At 45.2% G+C, this 17025-nt stretch overlaps 1 protein-coding gene across 1 annotated transcript; it reads left to right on the top strand.

Annotated features, from left to right (window-relative positions):
- The first annotated feature begins 10253 nt into the window (after nucleotides 1-10253).
- On the top strand, nucleotides 10254-15058 carry LOC147600922 (trypsin inhibitor ClTI-1-like). The gene is made up of 4 exons (XM_086747655.1): nucleotides 10254-10302; nucleotides 10666-10703; nucleotides 11389-11498; nucleotides 14983-15058. Exons 1-4 carry the CDS (start codon nucleotides 10254-10256, stop codon nucleotides 15056-15058), a joined length of 273 nt encoding a protein of 90 aa, XP_086603781.1.
- The last annotated feature ends 1967 nt before the right edge of the window (nucleotides 15059-17025 follow it).

Raw genomic sequence — 17025 nt, 5'->3', positions numbered from 1 at the left:
TTGCAGCAGCCTCAAACTGCTGGCCCAGAAGGGCCTGAGTTTCCTGGAAACTCTTTTTCTTACCTGCCAGTACCCTCTGGACACCCAGCAAGCCGCAGATGTCTGTAAATGGACACCTGGAGTGAACCCTCTCTCTTCACTCTGTTTGAAGAGCATCTGTCACAGTGAAGAGTGAGTCTCTTAGGAAGCTTTGGGGCTGCTCTGCAATAGCTATCTGCAGGCATACTCTTACCTTCTGGAAAGCATTGGGAAACTCCAAGTAGCTTGTTTCTCACTGCAAATTTCTAAAACACCAGCTTTGCAATAACATGAGATTCCAAGACTTTCTGGGGATTTTTTTTTTTTTTTTTTAAACGGAATAGGTGGTGTTCTGTAAATTGATGGATATGGTTGCCCCACAATATATTAGGAGACATAAATATAACTAGAATGCACAAAGCAGTAGTGAAATAACTGTGAATGGAAACTCACATCAATCATTAAGTTTATCTAATAAGAATCATAGAATTATAGAATCATTTAGGTTGGAAAAGCCCTTTAAGACCTCAGCCAAGATTGCTGATAAGTGATGGAAAGTGGCTTGGTGAACACTTCTGCCAGCCCCCTCAGTATCATTGGGTAGATCCCATCTGGCCCTACAGACTTACGCGTCTAGATTTGGTAACTAACCAAATGTAAGCTTAGAACGATGACTTAAAACGTGCAACCACTCCTCTGTGAGGTAAGGACACTGAATTCTGGAGGGTTTCCTTGGATGGCATCCTGATCCAAGGGCAGAGTCTCCAATTGAGAGCCGCTGCTCCAAGGAACGCTGCCTCAAAGGGGTCTCCCAGCAGACGCCAGTTACAACCCAAGTGAAACCAGGGCTTGTGGTCCGATACGGTCAGGTCAGCCCCCATTGGTTAAGGTGGTCTCCTAGGCATGCTCGTTACCTGGAGACCCCAGCAGCCACTGCGTGGGCTTGGCTAGAACTTTCAAGGGCTTTCTAGGCACACTCACAGAGAGTTAAAACAAATTCATTTATTTTCATTACAATAAAAATTATATTGTTATTTACTATGTATCAAATAAGGGGCCCACAGGGCCCATCAGTTCTTTCCAGTGGGATGGCTGGTCCCATCCCCTTATACGTGCTAACAGTACTCTCAGCTGCAATGGCATCTTCAGCTGGACCAGGGCAGACTCCCCAGACTCCCGTCACGCTCAGCTCCTCTCGAGCAGCGTCATCTCCACGCCTCGTTTGTCCACATCTGCGGCGCAGACTCCCCAGGCAGTCTCTGCGATCAGCCTGGCCCAGTGTGCGAAACTGTCGCCCGGGCCCCGTCCGTCTGAGAGGAAAGCAGGTCCTCAGGGTCACGGGCATGGCTGGAGAAGCCTGGGGCCACCAGCACGTGGGCGCAGAGCTGCAGACCTGGGACGTGCAAATTGTCCTGCTGGGTGGCCTCGCCCTCGGTCTGAAAAGCTGCACCTCGACAGCAGCGCAGCTCTCCGGCCGCGCTGTGCTGCTGGTGAAGGCGGCCTCTGCCTACTCCAGGCTCAGGTAGGACACTGAGCTGCCTTGCTGCACTGCAAAGGTCACCTCAGTGCAGATGTTCATCTTGGAGGGGCTTGTCAGCTGGAACCTGCAGGAGTGGGAGGAGGGCAGCACCATGAGCTGGCAGTCGTGCAACTGAGGAAAAAGCAGCCAGGCTGATCTTGTTGCAGATATTAGGAGTAAAAATGAATCATAGAATATAGAAGTGTTAAGAATCTACAGTAATTACAAATTATAACTTTAAAAGAAGGAAACTGCCACTGACACCAATTTGCTGCTAGAAATCCCCTACCCTTTCCATCTCGATCTGGGAATCGAGACAATAGAAATAAGGGAGATTAATGAGATAATTTTTATTAATTGTAGAACTGTAGCCGCATAGGGAGTGGGACCCTAGAGATCTTATAATAGACATTTGTTAGAAGCTAGCCTAGCGTATCTTTAATACAACGGTAAGTCCCAAACACCCCCAAACCCCACCTGCAGAAATGAGCCCTGAGCCATCACTCTGGAGCCAGGAAAACCAAGGAGCACCGCGACCTGTTCTCAAGACCATATATGGAGATTTCAAGGAGGAGTCTGACCAGCGAATTTGAGGAGGGGGCGTTTTGACGACCACCGAGACCACCAAAAGACCCTCGACTCAAAAGACTGGGCATGCGCCAGTGGGTGGGGAAATGATGTAATGGTTTCTCAGAAAATTTATGTTTATGCCTGTTATTTCTTGGAATTTAATGAATATGTATAATTAATGTGTATTTAACCCGTGCTGTTGATCAAATGGGTGCGCACGCTAGGTGGAGCGATCCCCCGTGCGCCCAGCGCTGCAATAAAGAAGTGCCTGCTTCTGAACTTCTCATTGCTGTTAAGGAGTTTTGTTCCGGATTTCGGTAACAGTTTTGGCGACCCAGGTGGGACACCGCTTCTGAACCTCGACGGATCCGAGGGATCGCGGGACCTCCAGCGCGCACTGAGGGATTCTCGGGGAGAACCTCCGATCCCCGGACCGAAGGGCTCGAAGCAACACCCCTGGGATTAGGGTAAGGCACTTCTTTTATTTGGAATTTGGATAGCCTGCCCATAAGACGCAGCGAAAGCTTCGCAGGGTTGGGGCTCAGAGGGTACCCGTTTGGTTTGGGAGCCTAGGCGTCTGCCCGTAAGTCATAAGCGAAAGCTATTGCTGGGTTGGACATTTGTGTATCTGGGGACAATTGTCATTTGCATTATTTGGTATCTGGCATTTGATACATATTTGGTCTCGGAACACGGTAACTGATATATGGAATACGGCATTTGGTTTTTGGAAACACCTGGTACTCTGGTATATATACACGTGTATACTTGCTATACTCGCTGTACTTGCTATACTTGCTATCTTTGCTATCCTCGCTATATTTGCTATATTCGCTATATTCGTTATACTTATTACTTGTTATAATGTCCTTGTTTAAGTTGTTTAAGAGTAAGAGTAATAGTACGGGAAGTCTTAATGAAAAGATACCGAAAACATCACCGTTAGGATGTTTGTTGGCACATTGGAGTGAGCTGCATGATGATTTACGCAGGAGTAAAAGGATTGAATATTGCAATCATTGGTGGCCTTTATATGTCCTAGAAGATCAGGAGAAGTGGCCGGTTAATGGGACTTTGAGCTATAATACTATTTTACAGTTAATGCTGTTCTGTAGAAGAGAGGGTAAATGGAGTGAGGTGCCATATGTGGATTTGTTCTTTTACTTGAGACAAAGGACAGATTGGCAGAATGAGTGTAAGTTGATAAGTCGAGATAATTTGGTGATGGCATTAACTTCAGAAAATCAGAAAACTAAGAGAACTAAGAGTTGTTGCTCAGCTTGTGATATTGGGAAGAGGTGCATTAGGTGTACGGTGCCAAAAGAGGATGAAATGGAATTAGACTTAGATGTAGCCCCACCGGGAAGGGGGGGAGCGGAGTCTCTCTCCTCACAAGGAAGGAGTGAGTCAGGGCGAATAGAACCGGACAGTACAAGGGAGGAAACTGATGAAATATCAGAGGTAGTAGTTCATACTCCGGTGTCTAGACGAACTTGTCAGCAAACCCAGATGCTGGCTCCCTTAAGGCAAGGAGTGGGAGTAAATGGACCGGTATACGTTAAAACACCATTTTCTATCACAGATCTCATGGCATGGAAACAGGCAGCAGGGGTTTATAGAGAGCACCCAGAAAAGGTAGGGAGAGTGGTTGAAACAATTGTTAGAACTCAGGATCCTGATTGGAATTATTTACAAGTGATACTAGATAATTTGTTGGATAGCACGGAGAAGCAGATGGTTTTAAAGGTTGGAAAAGCACAAGCAGAGGCGACAGGTGTGGGTGGAGCGTTCTCAGGAACACTGGAACAGAATTTTCCTTCGGCAGACCCCCAGTGGGATCCGAATGACCCGGTATATCGGGAAAGGCTAACTCGTTACCAAAAATGGGTACTGTATGGAGTAAAACATGCAATGCCAAAAGCCCTGAATTGGCCTAAATTATATGAAATAAAACAAGACAAAACTGAGTCGCCTTCTGCATTCATGGAAAGATTGAAAGAAGCCTCTAGAAAATATACTGATTTAAAATTGGAAACAGAGGCAGAAGAACAACAATTAGCTTTAATTTTTATGGCACAGTCACAACCTGACATAAGACGAAAGCTCCAAAAATTGGAGGGAGAGGACTCGAGAAGTTTGGTTAAAATGTTAGAAACAGCGTGGAAAGTTTATAATAATAGGGAGAGAGAGGAAGAACAGAGGAAAAGGGTGAGAGACTATAGGCTTATTGCTGTTTTAACAGGGAACGCAGCAGCAGGGAGGGGACGAGTTCGGGGAAAAGGAAATTTTAGAAACTCTGGTACACGAGAATCTAATGCACCTCTAGGAATAAATCAGTGTGCATACTGTAAAGAGAAGGGACACTGGAAAAGGGAATGTCCAAAGCTGCAAGCAAATCAGCAAGGGCTTATGAACATGATGGTTTTAGATGACTGAAGGGGACCGGAGGGGAACCCAGCTGAACCTCTGGTTGTAATTAAGCTGGGAAATGGTAAAGTTGAATTCTTAGTGGATACTGGAGCTGTGTATTCTGTTTTGAATACTTGTAAAGGGAAACTAGGGAATAAAACCGCAACCATAGTTGGAGCGACAGGGAAAGAAGAAAATAGACCATTCCTTCAACCCCTTAGTTTGAAGTTTGGCAATTACACATGAATTTTTGTATGTGCCAGAATGCCCAATACCCTTGCTGGGTCGGGATTTGCTATCTGAATTAAATGCACAAATAGTTTTTGAAGGGGGAGAAATTTTTTTAAAGATACCAGAGTCAAAGGCAGGAGAAATATTAATGATTCAAGAAAAGGTTCAAATTCAGGAAATTCCGAAAGACGTTGATGATGCTGTAATGCCTGTAGTTTGGAACACAGAGGTACCTGGAAAGTCTAAAGCAGCACAACCTGTAAAAGTGGACTTAAAAGAGAATGTGAAGCCAGTAAGATTGAAGCAGTACCCAATTAAAACTGAGGGTAAACTGGGGATAAAGAAATTAATTGATAAATTCTTGAAATATGGGATTTTGGAGGAATGTGAATCTGAATAGAATACCCCAATTTTACCTGTGAAAAAGCCATCTGGGGAATACAGATTAGTGCAGGACTTGAGGGCAATAAATCAGATAGTGAAAGATATACACCCTGTGGTAGCCAACCCATACACACTCCTAACAGCTTTAGGAGAGAATTATCAATGGTTTACAGTGCTTGATTTAAAAGACGCTTTCTTTTGCATACCTTTGGAAGAAGAAAGTCGAAAGTTGTTTGCTTTCGAGTGGGAGAATCCCCACACAGGACGAAGAACACAATTGACATGGACCAGATTACCACAAGGATTCAAGAACAGTCCAACAATTTTTGGAAGCCAATTGGCGAAAGAACTGGAGATGTGGAAACAGGATGGCCCTAAACCTGCTCATCTACTTCTACGGTATGTAGACGACATACTGATAGTGACAGAAGAAAGACCAGCGTGCATAAAGGTAACTGTTGACCTTTTAAACTTTCTGGGGCTAAGCGGATACAAAGTTTCCAGGACTAAAGCTCAGATAGCAAAACAAACTGTAATATATCTGGGTTTTGAAATTTCACAAGGGCAAAGACAACTGGGGACAGATCGCAAAGAAGCAATTTGCAGTATTCCGGAGCCAAAGAATACCCACGAGTTGAGAACATTTTTGGGAACGGCTGGGTGGTGTCGGCTGTGGATAATGAACTATGGTTTGCTGGTTAAGCCATTATATGAAGCTCTTAAAGGTCCACCATTCGAATGGGGTCCAGACCAGCGAAGAGCCTTTCGAAGCTTAAAACAAGCTTTGATGGCAGCACCAGCCTTGGGACTTCCGGATTTGACCAAAGACTTCCAGCTGTTTGTATACGAAAGACAACATATCGCCTTGGGAGTGCTGACTCAGAAGGTGGGAAGTTGGAAACGACCAGTGGGATATTTTTCCAAACAACTGGACTTTGTAAGTAAAGGCTGGCCTGCTTGTCTGAGAGCGGTTGCAGCTACTGTGATGCTAATACAGGAGGCTCGAAAATTGACTTTGGGAAGAACGATGGTGGTATATGTACCACACGTGGTGATATCAGTGTTGGAGCAAAAGGGGGGTCATTGGTTATCCCCGAGCAGAATGATAAAATATCAAGTGGTTTTGATGGAACAGGATGATGTAATATTGAAAACCACTAACCTGATTAATCCTGCAGTCTTTTTGAGTTCAGTACAGGAAGAAGGACAACTGGAACACGACTGCCTGGCTACCATTGAATATGTGTATTCCAGTAGGGAGGATCTGAAGGATGTACCTTTGGACGATCCGGACTGGGAATTGTACACTGACGGTAGCAGTTTTGTCGAAAACGGAACTCGCTACGCAGGATATGCGGTAACAACTGAGAAATCTGTTATAGAAGCAAATGCTTTACCCAACACCACCTCAGCTCAGAAAGCAGAACTGGTAGCTTTAACCAAAGCCTTGGAATTAAGCAAAGGGAAGAGAGTGAACATCTGGACTGATTCAAAGTACGCATTTGGTGTGGTACATGTCCATGGAATTTTGTGGAAAGAGAGAGGATTATTATCCTCGCAAGGATCAGATTTAAAATATAAAGAGGAAATCTTGCATCTGCTGCAAGCAGTCCAAAAACCGACTGCAGTAGCAATCATGCACTGTAAAGCACATCAATCAGGAAGTGCGAAAGAAGCTGTAGGGAACAGGCTAGCAGACAGGACAGCTAAAAATATAGCCAAAAGAAATGCCTGGCAATTGGCGGTGATTCCTACTAAAACCGTTACACTACCAAAAGAAAGGCCTAAATATTCAGAAGAAGATGAGAAATTAGGAAAATTATTAAATGCTAAGAAAAATCTAGCAGGGCGGTGGGTTACTGCAACAGGCCAAGTAATAATTCCGCCATTGTTGATGAGGGAGATAATACAGACAAAACATAAGGAATGTCACTGGGGAGCAGAGGCATTAGTGCCTTTATTAAGGAGACAAGTACTGTCATTAAAGATGCTAGAGATGGCTAAGATGACAACTGCAAAATGTGAGATATGCTTGCAAAACAATCCAGTAGTAAAGAAAAAGGTTCGAATGGGAAAATTAAAATCAGGAACAGAGCCAGGAGACTATTGGCAAATAGATTTTTCAGAATTGCCTCGACAAAATGGGTATCGGTACATTCTGGTAGGGGTTGATACTTTTACAGGATGGCCAGAAGCCTTTCCTTGTTGCACCAATCAGGCAAAAGAAGTCATTAAATGGTTGCTGCAAGAGATTATCCCGAGATTTGGAGTACCAATTGGAATCTCCTCTGACAGAGGTCCCCATTTTCTTGCAGAGGTGGTCCAAGGTGTTAGCAAAATTCTGGGAATTACCTGGGATTTGCATACACCATGGAGACCACACTCTAGTGGAAAAGTGGAGCGGATGAATCAAACAATGAAAAGGCAAATTAGTAAAATATGTCAAGAAACCAATTTGAAATGGCCCGAAGCGCTCCCATTGGCTCTTTTACGAATTCGGGTTCAACCAAAAAGTGGAACATCAGTTAGTCCCTATGAGCTATTGTATGGGAAACCTTATGAATCTCCAGAGCCAAATTTGAATATGCATTTGAAAGGGAAACAAGATGTCTATACTTATCTGCTTTCTTTAGGGAAAAGATTAACCGCACTTTGGAGTGCGGTTCTCTGGAACAGACCTCTGTCTTTGGAGAATCCAGTGCATGATTTCCAACCAGGCGATTATGTCTATGTGAAGACGTGGACTTCTGAACCTCTCCAGGAACGTTGGAAAGGACCCTTTCAAGTACTTTTGACTACTTTCACTGCAGTTAAGATCGCCGAATCTGATGCACGGATTCATTATACCCGAGTAAAGAGGGCTCCAACACCTTGGCAAGTTGTAAACAGGGATCCTAAAACTTTGAAACTAACTCTGAGACATGTCTAATCATAAGTATTATCCTGAAACTCTGGGAAAATGGATTCTAATCTGGGGAGTAATGTTGGTGGGAGTTTGGTCAAAAGTTGTAACTGAGTCACAAACTGAATTGATAAAAGGGACAGGTGACGAACAGGTGATATACCTTCCAAAGAAATCCCAAGAGGAAAATTTGATGGTAGGATTGATCAAGGGATTTGCCAATTTACAGAATCTAACACAAATTACCGCATGTTTACCCATACCTAGAGCAGTCGGTGAGTCCATCCCATGGGGAATTCTAACGATGAATCTGACTAATTTGGAACATGGGGCAGATTGTGAGAAATTAATGAATCCTCCTCCTATTAATGACAGTTTGATGGCAAGAAATATAACTCGATCGATTAAGGAATGGAAATGTGATGCAAAAGAAACAATTAGTTGGGACTCAATATGGACAATGTCCATACTATCTCGATTCCAATATATGGCCAAAACTTCTTGGTGTTTTACTTGGGATGGCTCAATCTTTACAACCGGGCCACTAGTAAATGACAAAGGGACCACGTGACGAGAAAAGGAAAGTCAAGTGTCCTGGTGGAAATGTGAGAAAATATACGATTGTAGTACTAAAGACGTAGCAATTCAGGAGATTCCCCCTTTAGCCGCAGCCCTGAAATATGGTTGTCTGTGTAGAGGACTTAGAAATGACCTCCAATTGACAGAAACATTTAAACCAAAAAGGGGAACGTTCTTTAGTTGCAGGAGAGCTACCATTCGAAGCCCAGGACACTTAGTTTGGGCAATGAGTGATGGAACCTGGACGACTCATTTACCTATGGATGGAAAGGTAAAGCAAATTACTTTAAGAATGCCAACATTATGCCCGCTTTGGAAAAAGGCTCCTTTTAAAGGACCCTTAGAAAATTTGAGGATAAAACGAGTAAAAAGATCGGAAGAAGGTGATGATGAATGGAATGAACCCAGTACTGGAGTCAGAATTGGTTGGGCCCTAGAATCCTTGTTAACCCCTTTGGCCGTATATAGAAATCGAGAATGGTTATACCAACTAACAGGGCAGGTGGAGAAATTGGCTAATGTGACAAGAAAAGGATTTAGAGATCTAAATCTACAATTACAGACCACTTCCAAAATGACTTTACAGAATAGGATGGCTCTGGATATGCTTTTACTCAAAGAACATGGAGTGTGCGGATACTTAAGAGACAGGATAGATCATTGCTGCATACACATCCCAAATGTGACTCAAGATGAAGAAAAGCTGTGCTTGGAAGGACCCGGAGGCTGACACAGAGACAAGGATGTGTGTGATGCCTGCGTATGTACTCATATTGGACGTATCAAAATCCTTGACAGGTCTAAATTCCTCTCATATACACAAGTGTAGGACGTTTTACAAGGAGCCCATACCCTAGATTTTAGGAAACTGCATAAAAACAATTCCAGAGCCAGACTCTGCGTAAAGCTAGCCCCCGGGCTCTGCAAAGCCAACCACTCTCATCAGCGGCTAACAGATGAGATACTCTTTGGAGAGCCGTGCTGCCCAGACGCCCAGGCAGGACACTGTGACAAGCTTTTCCAGCCGCCGCTGGCCTGCATTCCCACGACTGCAAATGCAGGCAGGTTGGCTTTACTGCTGGGGCTGCATCGGTTTTCTCTTCCTCATGGCAGGAACGCACGCACAGCTCAGCACAAGCCCCCTCATGTCACTTTATGACGAGACGGGGGCAACGACCTTAAGAGCCACACGGCACTGCATGCCTGTTTTCCATCCTCCTACTCTTGCCCAAGACACTCTGCAATCAAAGGGCAACTCTGTCGAGACGAAGTCAAAGAGGGAGGCCCGGGGAAGGCTGAAATTTCAGCCGGGCACCCACCATTCACTCGGCTGCTGCCCCACACGGCCCTGAGTTTAAAGCTTTTCATCCTGTGAGCGTGGTGCCGGGAAGGCTTCTGCATCAGCAGTTGCCAGCCACTGGAAATGCTGGGGGTTCCCCGTGGAAATGGCGGCGGGGGGGGTGGGGGGGGGCGATGAGCGACCCCACGGGGACCTACAGCTCGGGGCCGGCCCGGACTCGCTCGCCAGCCCCAGCGCCCCGCGCTCCCGCCCGCTGCGCCCCTCGCGCTCCGCCGCGGCCGTTGCGCCCCCGCGCTCTCCTCGCCTCGCGCCCGCCTGTGGCCGTTACTCCGTTGGCGAACATGGCGGTGCCGACACCGGTCCTGGTGCTGCTCCCCGCCGTTCTCGCCGGTATCGGGCGCACGGCGCCGGGGCAGTGGAGGTCTGGGGGAGGCGGGGGGACCGAGCCGGTCCTGGGGAAGCGGGTCGGTACCGTGCTCCGTCCGGTCCCATCCGCAAGGAAGAGGAAATCTGAAGCGGTACCGGGCACTGGCCGGCTTAGGGGGCGCGGGCGCGGAATCTAGGCCGGTGACGGGCATGAGCCATCCGGCGGCAGGGTGGGGAACCGGCACAGGACGGTGCCGGACACCGGCTGGTCGGGGGGTGCCGGGACCGGTAACGGACACCGGCTGGTCCCGGGAGCGAAGCGGGGGGGGTGGGGCGGGGGGAATCCAAGCGGGACCGTGCGCCGTTAACGCCAGTTGTTCTCTACAGGGCTCCTCTCCTACTCCGACGCCGTTGCCAGCTTCCCGGTGAGTGCAGCCCGCCCCGCCGGCCCCGAGAAGGACGATCCCACCCGGCCTCCGGGCGCAGGGCGGCCCCTTCCCCAGGGCCCCGGGCCTGGCGCCAGGCAGGAGCGTCTGGCCCTGGCTCCAGAGCTGCGGGGCAGAGCAGGGGTCCCGGAGGGGTGGCCTGGCTCCTCCCGAGGAGGAGGGTAACGGCAGGTGAAACCTCCAGAGCCAGGCCGCCCCTCGGGGACCCCTGCTCAGCCCCAGGAGATGCCCAACAGCTGAGAGACCCGGGGCTGTTCCCACCCCCCGCCTGCTGGGGGCAGTAGCACACGTGCCTTGGCGATTCCCACCTCTTACCAGCTCAATCTGTGGTTGCCCTTTGCAAGGACTCGCCGTCCGTCCATCCCTCTGACGTTAAGATGTCAGAAGGAGCTGTGTTTTCTAGCACGCTTATGTCCTGACACCACAGCTGAAGCCATGCTAGGCAGTAGAAGCCAAGCCGCAAGTGATAAATTCCCATAAGAACGTGAAAGATAATGTGGCACTTGATAACGCCGTGCCAACTCCTGTTGAGCGCTCCTTTCTGTGCATAAGTGTGCCAGTATTCTTCAGAAGTTCTCAGATCAGAAGCTGCTGATCTGAAAGGGCCCAAGAGGCCTGTTTCAAACAGATTATCTTAGACTTCTTATGTACCTATCTTCCCCAGCCTGCCTGCCACAAGTATAATGTGTCTGGATGTACAAGGCAGTACCGTCCAGTTTGTGGGACCGATGGAGAGACCTACTCAAACGAGTGTATGCTCTGCCTTTCAAACAGGTAGTCACTTAACTGACATCCTAACTTTCCCTTCCCTATATGCAAGCAAAATATTCACCCACACATCCCAATTAACTGATAGGTTATTGGCTTTGCATCGTTCACACTCTGTTAAACTGCAGTTTTACCAGTGTCTTCTCAACAGTCAATCCCTTGCAACAGCTTTTATCATGGTACCTGTAAACGGCTTAGGTTGGTTTCAGTTAGCTGGGAGTATTGAATATTTGCTTTTGTAGTTCTTAAGGAGAAGCATCTCAGAGGAGTGTTGCCTGTCATGTTCATGCAGTACCATGTTGCCATTAAATAAAATGCTGGACTCTTCCACACTCCCCATCAGAAAACATGAAAGATCTCACCCAAAATGCAGATTTTATTCCATAATGTTTACATTCAAGATCCAGTCTCCTATATTTCCTTTCACAGAGAACAGTAAGAATGCCAGATGTTAGGAGAAAATACTACTTAGCCATTCAGATTGTTTAAAAATCAAGAAAAGGATCTCCTAATATTTGAGAGAGCGTATTTTATTCTTTAATAATTTAATCATTTTTTAAAACAAATTGAAAACATACAAAAGCAGTACTTAATGAGCATTGTTACCCCCCATTACGATGGACTGGAAACATCTATAGAGCATCCTCCCAGTACAAACTGAGAGGAACTGCTAATGAATTGAATTGGATGGTGAAAGGAATTTATATAAATGAAATAACAGGATTTCTGTTTCCAGCAGAGGGAGGAAGTGGAAGTAGCACAACAGCAGTGACAGGCATTTACAAAATTACAAATAGACAGATCTCAAGAAAGGGAAGTCTGAAATATATTCCTGACATTGGGCTGAGGGAAAGATTAATTGAGACTAGATAATTTACAAAATTCAAATTGCCAAGACAGAGGAAACATAGGCCAGAATAAGGAAAGTATCAAAGGTATCAAAGAACACATAAAGAAATAATATTTTGAAGAAAGTGTCAAAGTACGTTTAAAGGTATGCAGATCTGCAGAGTTTGGTAGCATTTTCACGAGAATACATCACAAACTATCCAAGCAAATGACAAATTGCAAAGAGAATTGCTAAGCCTACAATCTGGAAAAAAAACCCAGGGAATCAATGTGGGTTTTGTGTGTTGCACAGATTGCACACACAGTATAATCTGTGAAAAGGGGCAAAAAGAGGTGCTGGCATGTTTACCTATTAGAAGCCTACCCATCTTTGCTGCCTAGGACGATGTTGGAGTGAGTTACTAAGAGACTGACTTGTAGACAGCCAGAGGTAAAAAACAGATTAAGCAAAGCCGATACAGATTTGTCAGAAATAATCCAACCAAATCTGTGAGATTTAGTTTTTTTTGGCAAGAGTAGGAACTTTTTTAGCAGAGTAGGAAGCAACAAAAGTGTGGCTCCATGACATGAGTAAAGTATTTTACATAGCTCCCCTTGATGTTCACATAAGAAGACAAATAGTTATTTAGCTGAAATTGTTAAAGAATGAAGTCACAGCACTTTGAAATGCTGTGGTTTAAAAGCAGTGATCAGCGTTTTACAGTCAAACTGGAAAGAGCTATAAAGTGGTATTTCCTTTAGGTGTGGTACATAATTCAGTATTTTTGTAATGAATTGGATATCCAAAACAAGACAATAAAAATTTGCAAAATAGCAAGAGATACAATGATCTGTGCAGGACAGTATCAAAATTCCCAGGGATCTGGAGAAATGGACTGAAATCAGTACAATAGAAGTCAAAGAGAAGTGCTAAGTATCACACATAGAGAGTGCAAATCATTGTTGTGGAAATATAGACAGGAGAGCATCTCAGTGTATTTGATCCTTTCTCAGAGCAGAATGATGGGCTTTGAGATCCAACCTTACATTTCTAGGACGTTTTGATCTTTAGGCATGATCCCTCCATTCCAGATGGGTGCATGGCAGATTCCTGATACAGCACTGCACATAGCACAAAGGGTTCTCCAGGCAAATCTGTTTATTTTCACTCAATTCCTTAAGTAATCCATGATGGGCCTTACATCTTATTAGTATGAGACATAATGTACATGTTTTCTGTGAAACGTGGGCTTTAATCCAGTTACACACACAAGGTAGATTTTTGTCTTAACCATCTTTTTGCTAGTATCTTACATGCTCAGAAACATGCATTTTGATCTGAAGGAGCACAAGGTGATCAAATACTATCCTGATTTTTTTTCCTTTAATAATTCAGTAGCTGCCATACTCAGTAGCTTTCTAGTTCAGTCTGGAGTTGTTGTTCTATAGTGTTTGACTTGGCATGAACACAACAAGGATAAAACACTTGGAGCAAAGCTGCAGCACAACCTTGCCCATCCTGGTTCTGCAATGCACCATGTTAACTGTAAGACCAAAGCTGATCTTCATCCCTACCTTTTTTTTATTATTTTTAAAGCTTAGATCTAACCCATTTTAAAATGGGTGCTAGAATGCAATTCCCATCTCTTCCCCACTTTGTGTCCAGTAGCAGTGACAACAGCTGATCTTAGTTTAAACCTAGTCTGGCAGCACTACAGGCACATCTTTGGAAACAGATGCAGCAGCTTAAGCTGCCGCTGCAGGGTTTAGTGTAAGGGCTGTCCTTCTGCCAGAACTTTTCCTTACATCTTTACATCTGTTTCACATCCCCTGAGCTTGATTTTTCCTTTCATATTTCTAATCTGCTCCACTACCTTCTGGTTAAAAGATCCTTGATACCACTATTAGTACAGATTGTCCCTGCTTTTGGGTAATTGCAAGCCTCTTGAATTTCATGAGGAGTAAATCAGCTTGATTCTATTAAGATAGAGAAGCAAACTGAAGATCTAGGGCAGTTTGGATTCTATCACTTTCTTTTTGTATCTGTACTTGCTTGGTAAACTGAGATTTGTAACTGGAGCACCCCAAAGTACCATGTATGGGACTTAAAGAAAAAAATCTGATGTTCCCAAACTAAGGGAGACTTGGCTAAAATTTCCTTAAAGAAAATTCCAGCATTCAGAGAACCACACCCTCAAATTTTGGTGAAGCCTGGGATGCAGAGATGCATCAGGGTGCATACTGTTCCCACTGAATTCCCAAGTGAAAGGGGGAAATTTTGTAAGCAGTAGAACTGGTTCCCACTTCAGAGACTGTGACATTTGACTTGCCTAAGTGCTTTGTAATGGACACAGTCCTCATGGCGGGATTTGCCACGTGGTTTGATACTTCTCAGATTTGCAGATGGCTTTATCAGGTTTTTACAAGTAACAAAGCCTGAAGTGAGGCTGTCTCTGGTAAGTTACTTGCTCTGTGTGTATGATTCATAAATCTTTGCATCACAGTTACTTTGCAGTAGTGTTTGCCATAAGTGGTGCAATTAAATGCATCGCTGCATGTAACTGAACACATAGAAAGACATGAGCGAGTCCTCTTTATGAAATGCCTCTGTTAAATCCAAGTCTAGTGCTTCTCTTCTAAAATATTTTTGTTCTACTTGCAGTGAAAATAAGAAGGATGTCCAGATTTTCAAGAACGGAATATGCCAGCCAACTGTCAAGAAAATGAGACAGATGTAGGCAGTCCAAATGGCAACAATGCCTTGAATGTACTTTCTGTGTAGCCTGTCTTAATAAATAAGTTTGCCTGTTTAAACAAAATACTGTTCCTGTATTAAAAAGTGTTTATAAACATAGCCATAATACACTTATAACTTGAACCGCAATTTATTTTCTCATGCAAGATAGATCATAGGGTAAGAAAGAGATGTCCTGACTGTATACCAGTAGGTCAGTTTTTTGGAGAAGGAAATGAATGGGTACCCGGTGTCACTCCCACAGCAAACCTGGGAGGCCCCAGCACCTCCACTGTGGGCAGTGCTGGCAGCAGCAGCTGCTTGTTGTTCCTGGGAGGATCTGAGATCCTGGGGAGCCACCGGAGGGGTTTCCTGTGGCGGCTAACAAAGCCTGGTGATGGCAGCCTGACGTACCAAGCCTCTGCCCCTGGCTCCCTGCCTGCAGGTTCTGCCAGCCGAGGGCAGTGACCTGGGCACCCTCTGCTCCTGCCCCAAGTAAGGGCTGTTTTGGAGTGCTGGAGGCACGGGCAGGGGGCACACAACCTTGGCTTCTACCTTTGATCCAAGCCAAGTGGCGCCTGCTCTAGCCTCGGCCCCGGACAATGCCTGTGTCAGGCTTTGCTGGGCAGTGGCAGCACAGGCAGAGATGTACAGCACACTTCATGCCTGATGAACATTTACAGGTCAGTGACTTTGGTTTTGAAAAACAAAAATGCTTCCGTCTTTAAAGGGTTCCTTTAAAGGGTCAAAGCTATCCTTGTCTCCCAGTACATGCCTGCTTTCATCTCTTTCATGCAAAGGCTAATCATTGACGGTGGGATGTCATGTGTGGCACAACAGGAGGGCTGGAAGTTTAGGCTAAAGCTGTCATGTGGAGACAGGAGTATGTGGACAGAAAAGAAAGCTAACCGGAGCCTCCCAACAAGGTATCAGTTGTGGAGGGAAAATCAATTTCTCTATTGGTGGCACATCCATTTGAGAAAGTTCCTGTGTGCTCCCAGCTGTCATTTCCACATCCAGAACTAGAAATTTTTACTTCTTCAAATTGTGCCAAATGCCAAAGCACTTGTGTCCTATGCTATGAATTAGCAAGTGGATGGAAACAATAAGCTGTTTCTGTTTGTATTTCTATTTTGATAACTAATTGTGCTTACAAGGGAACTTTAACAACTCCAGTCCTGTTAGCTGTATAAATGTTCACAAATAAATGACCCTCAGTGCTGTCAACTGGATCCTTCCAGAGCTGAATGTAAAACATAATTGTATCCTTTCCCAAACTAAAAAAAAACCAAAACCCAAAAACCCAGTGTTGTACTGCAATTTGGCATTTATGAACCTCTCTAGATCAAAAAGTTGATGTCTCAGAATTTCAGTATGCGATTTAATGCGATTGCCTGCGGTGGTGCTGTTAGAGGTCCATTTTACCTACAGGTGTGGTAGGAAGTTGTCTAGATGGCAGATTGCTAAAGCAGCAAAATTAAGTGGCAAAGAGTGAAAGACAGCCTGTGGGTCTTGCATCAGTGGCTACAGTGGGTCAACACTGATGACTTCCACGTGCTCTAGTTGCCCAAAATTTGAACAACAATCTAATTGTTCCCAAAGTCATCATCCAACTAATGGTTTCACTGCTGGCAACTCTAGCCTTTGCTGCTCAGGGAAGTCACTCAGAAATGAGGTTTTTGAAGCCAGACTGTGTTCCCATGCTTCCTGTTTCCGGAGTGTGTTACTTGGAGGGCAAGGTGATGGGGCAGGCTCAGAGCCCAGTGAAGTACCCAGGTGCTGAGGCCACAGACACACTGAACTGCATCTAGCAGCCCTCTCCATCTTGGTACCCAGAGCTCCCTGGAGTGGGCGGCATTAACTTTTCCACAAAACCAAGTACTTCTTTTCTCTTGAGATTATGTTTCTGTTAAACTTTTTATATTGTTCTTCTTATTGTAATAAATAAACAGAATAATTGAAAGCAGGAGT

The sequence above is a fragment of the Chlamydotis macqueenii genome, chromosome 4 (genome assembly GCF_036417535.1).
Source record: "Chlamydotis macqueenii isolate bChlMac1 chromosome 4, bChlMac1.mat, whole genome shotgun sequence".
Classification (NCBI taxonomy): domain Eukaryota; kingdom Metazoa; phylum Chordata; class Aves; order Otidiformes; family Otididae; genus Chlamydotis; species Chlamydotis macqueenii.
This window is presented reverse-complemented; position numbering and strand designations above follow the sequence as displayed.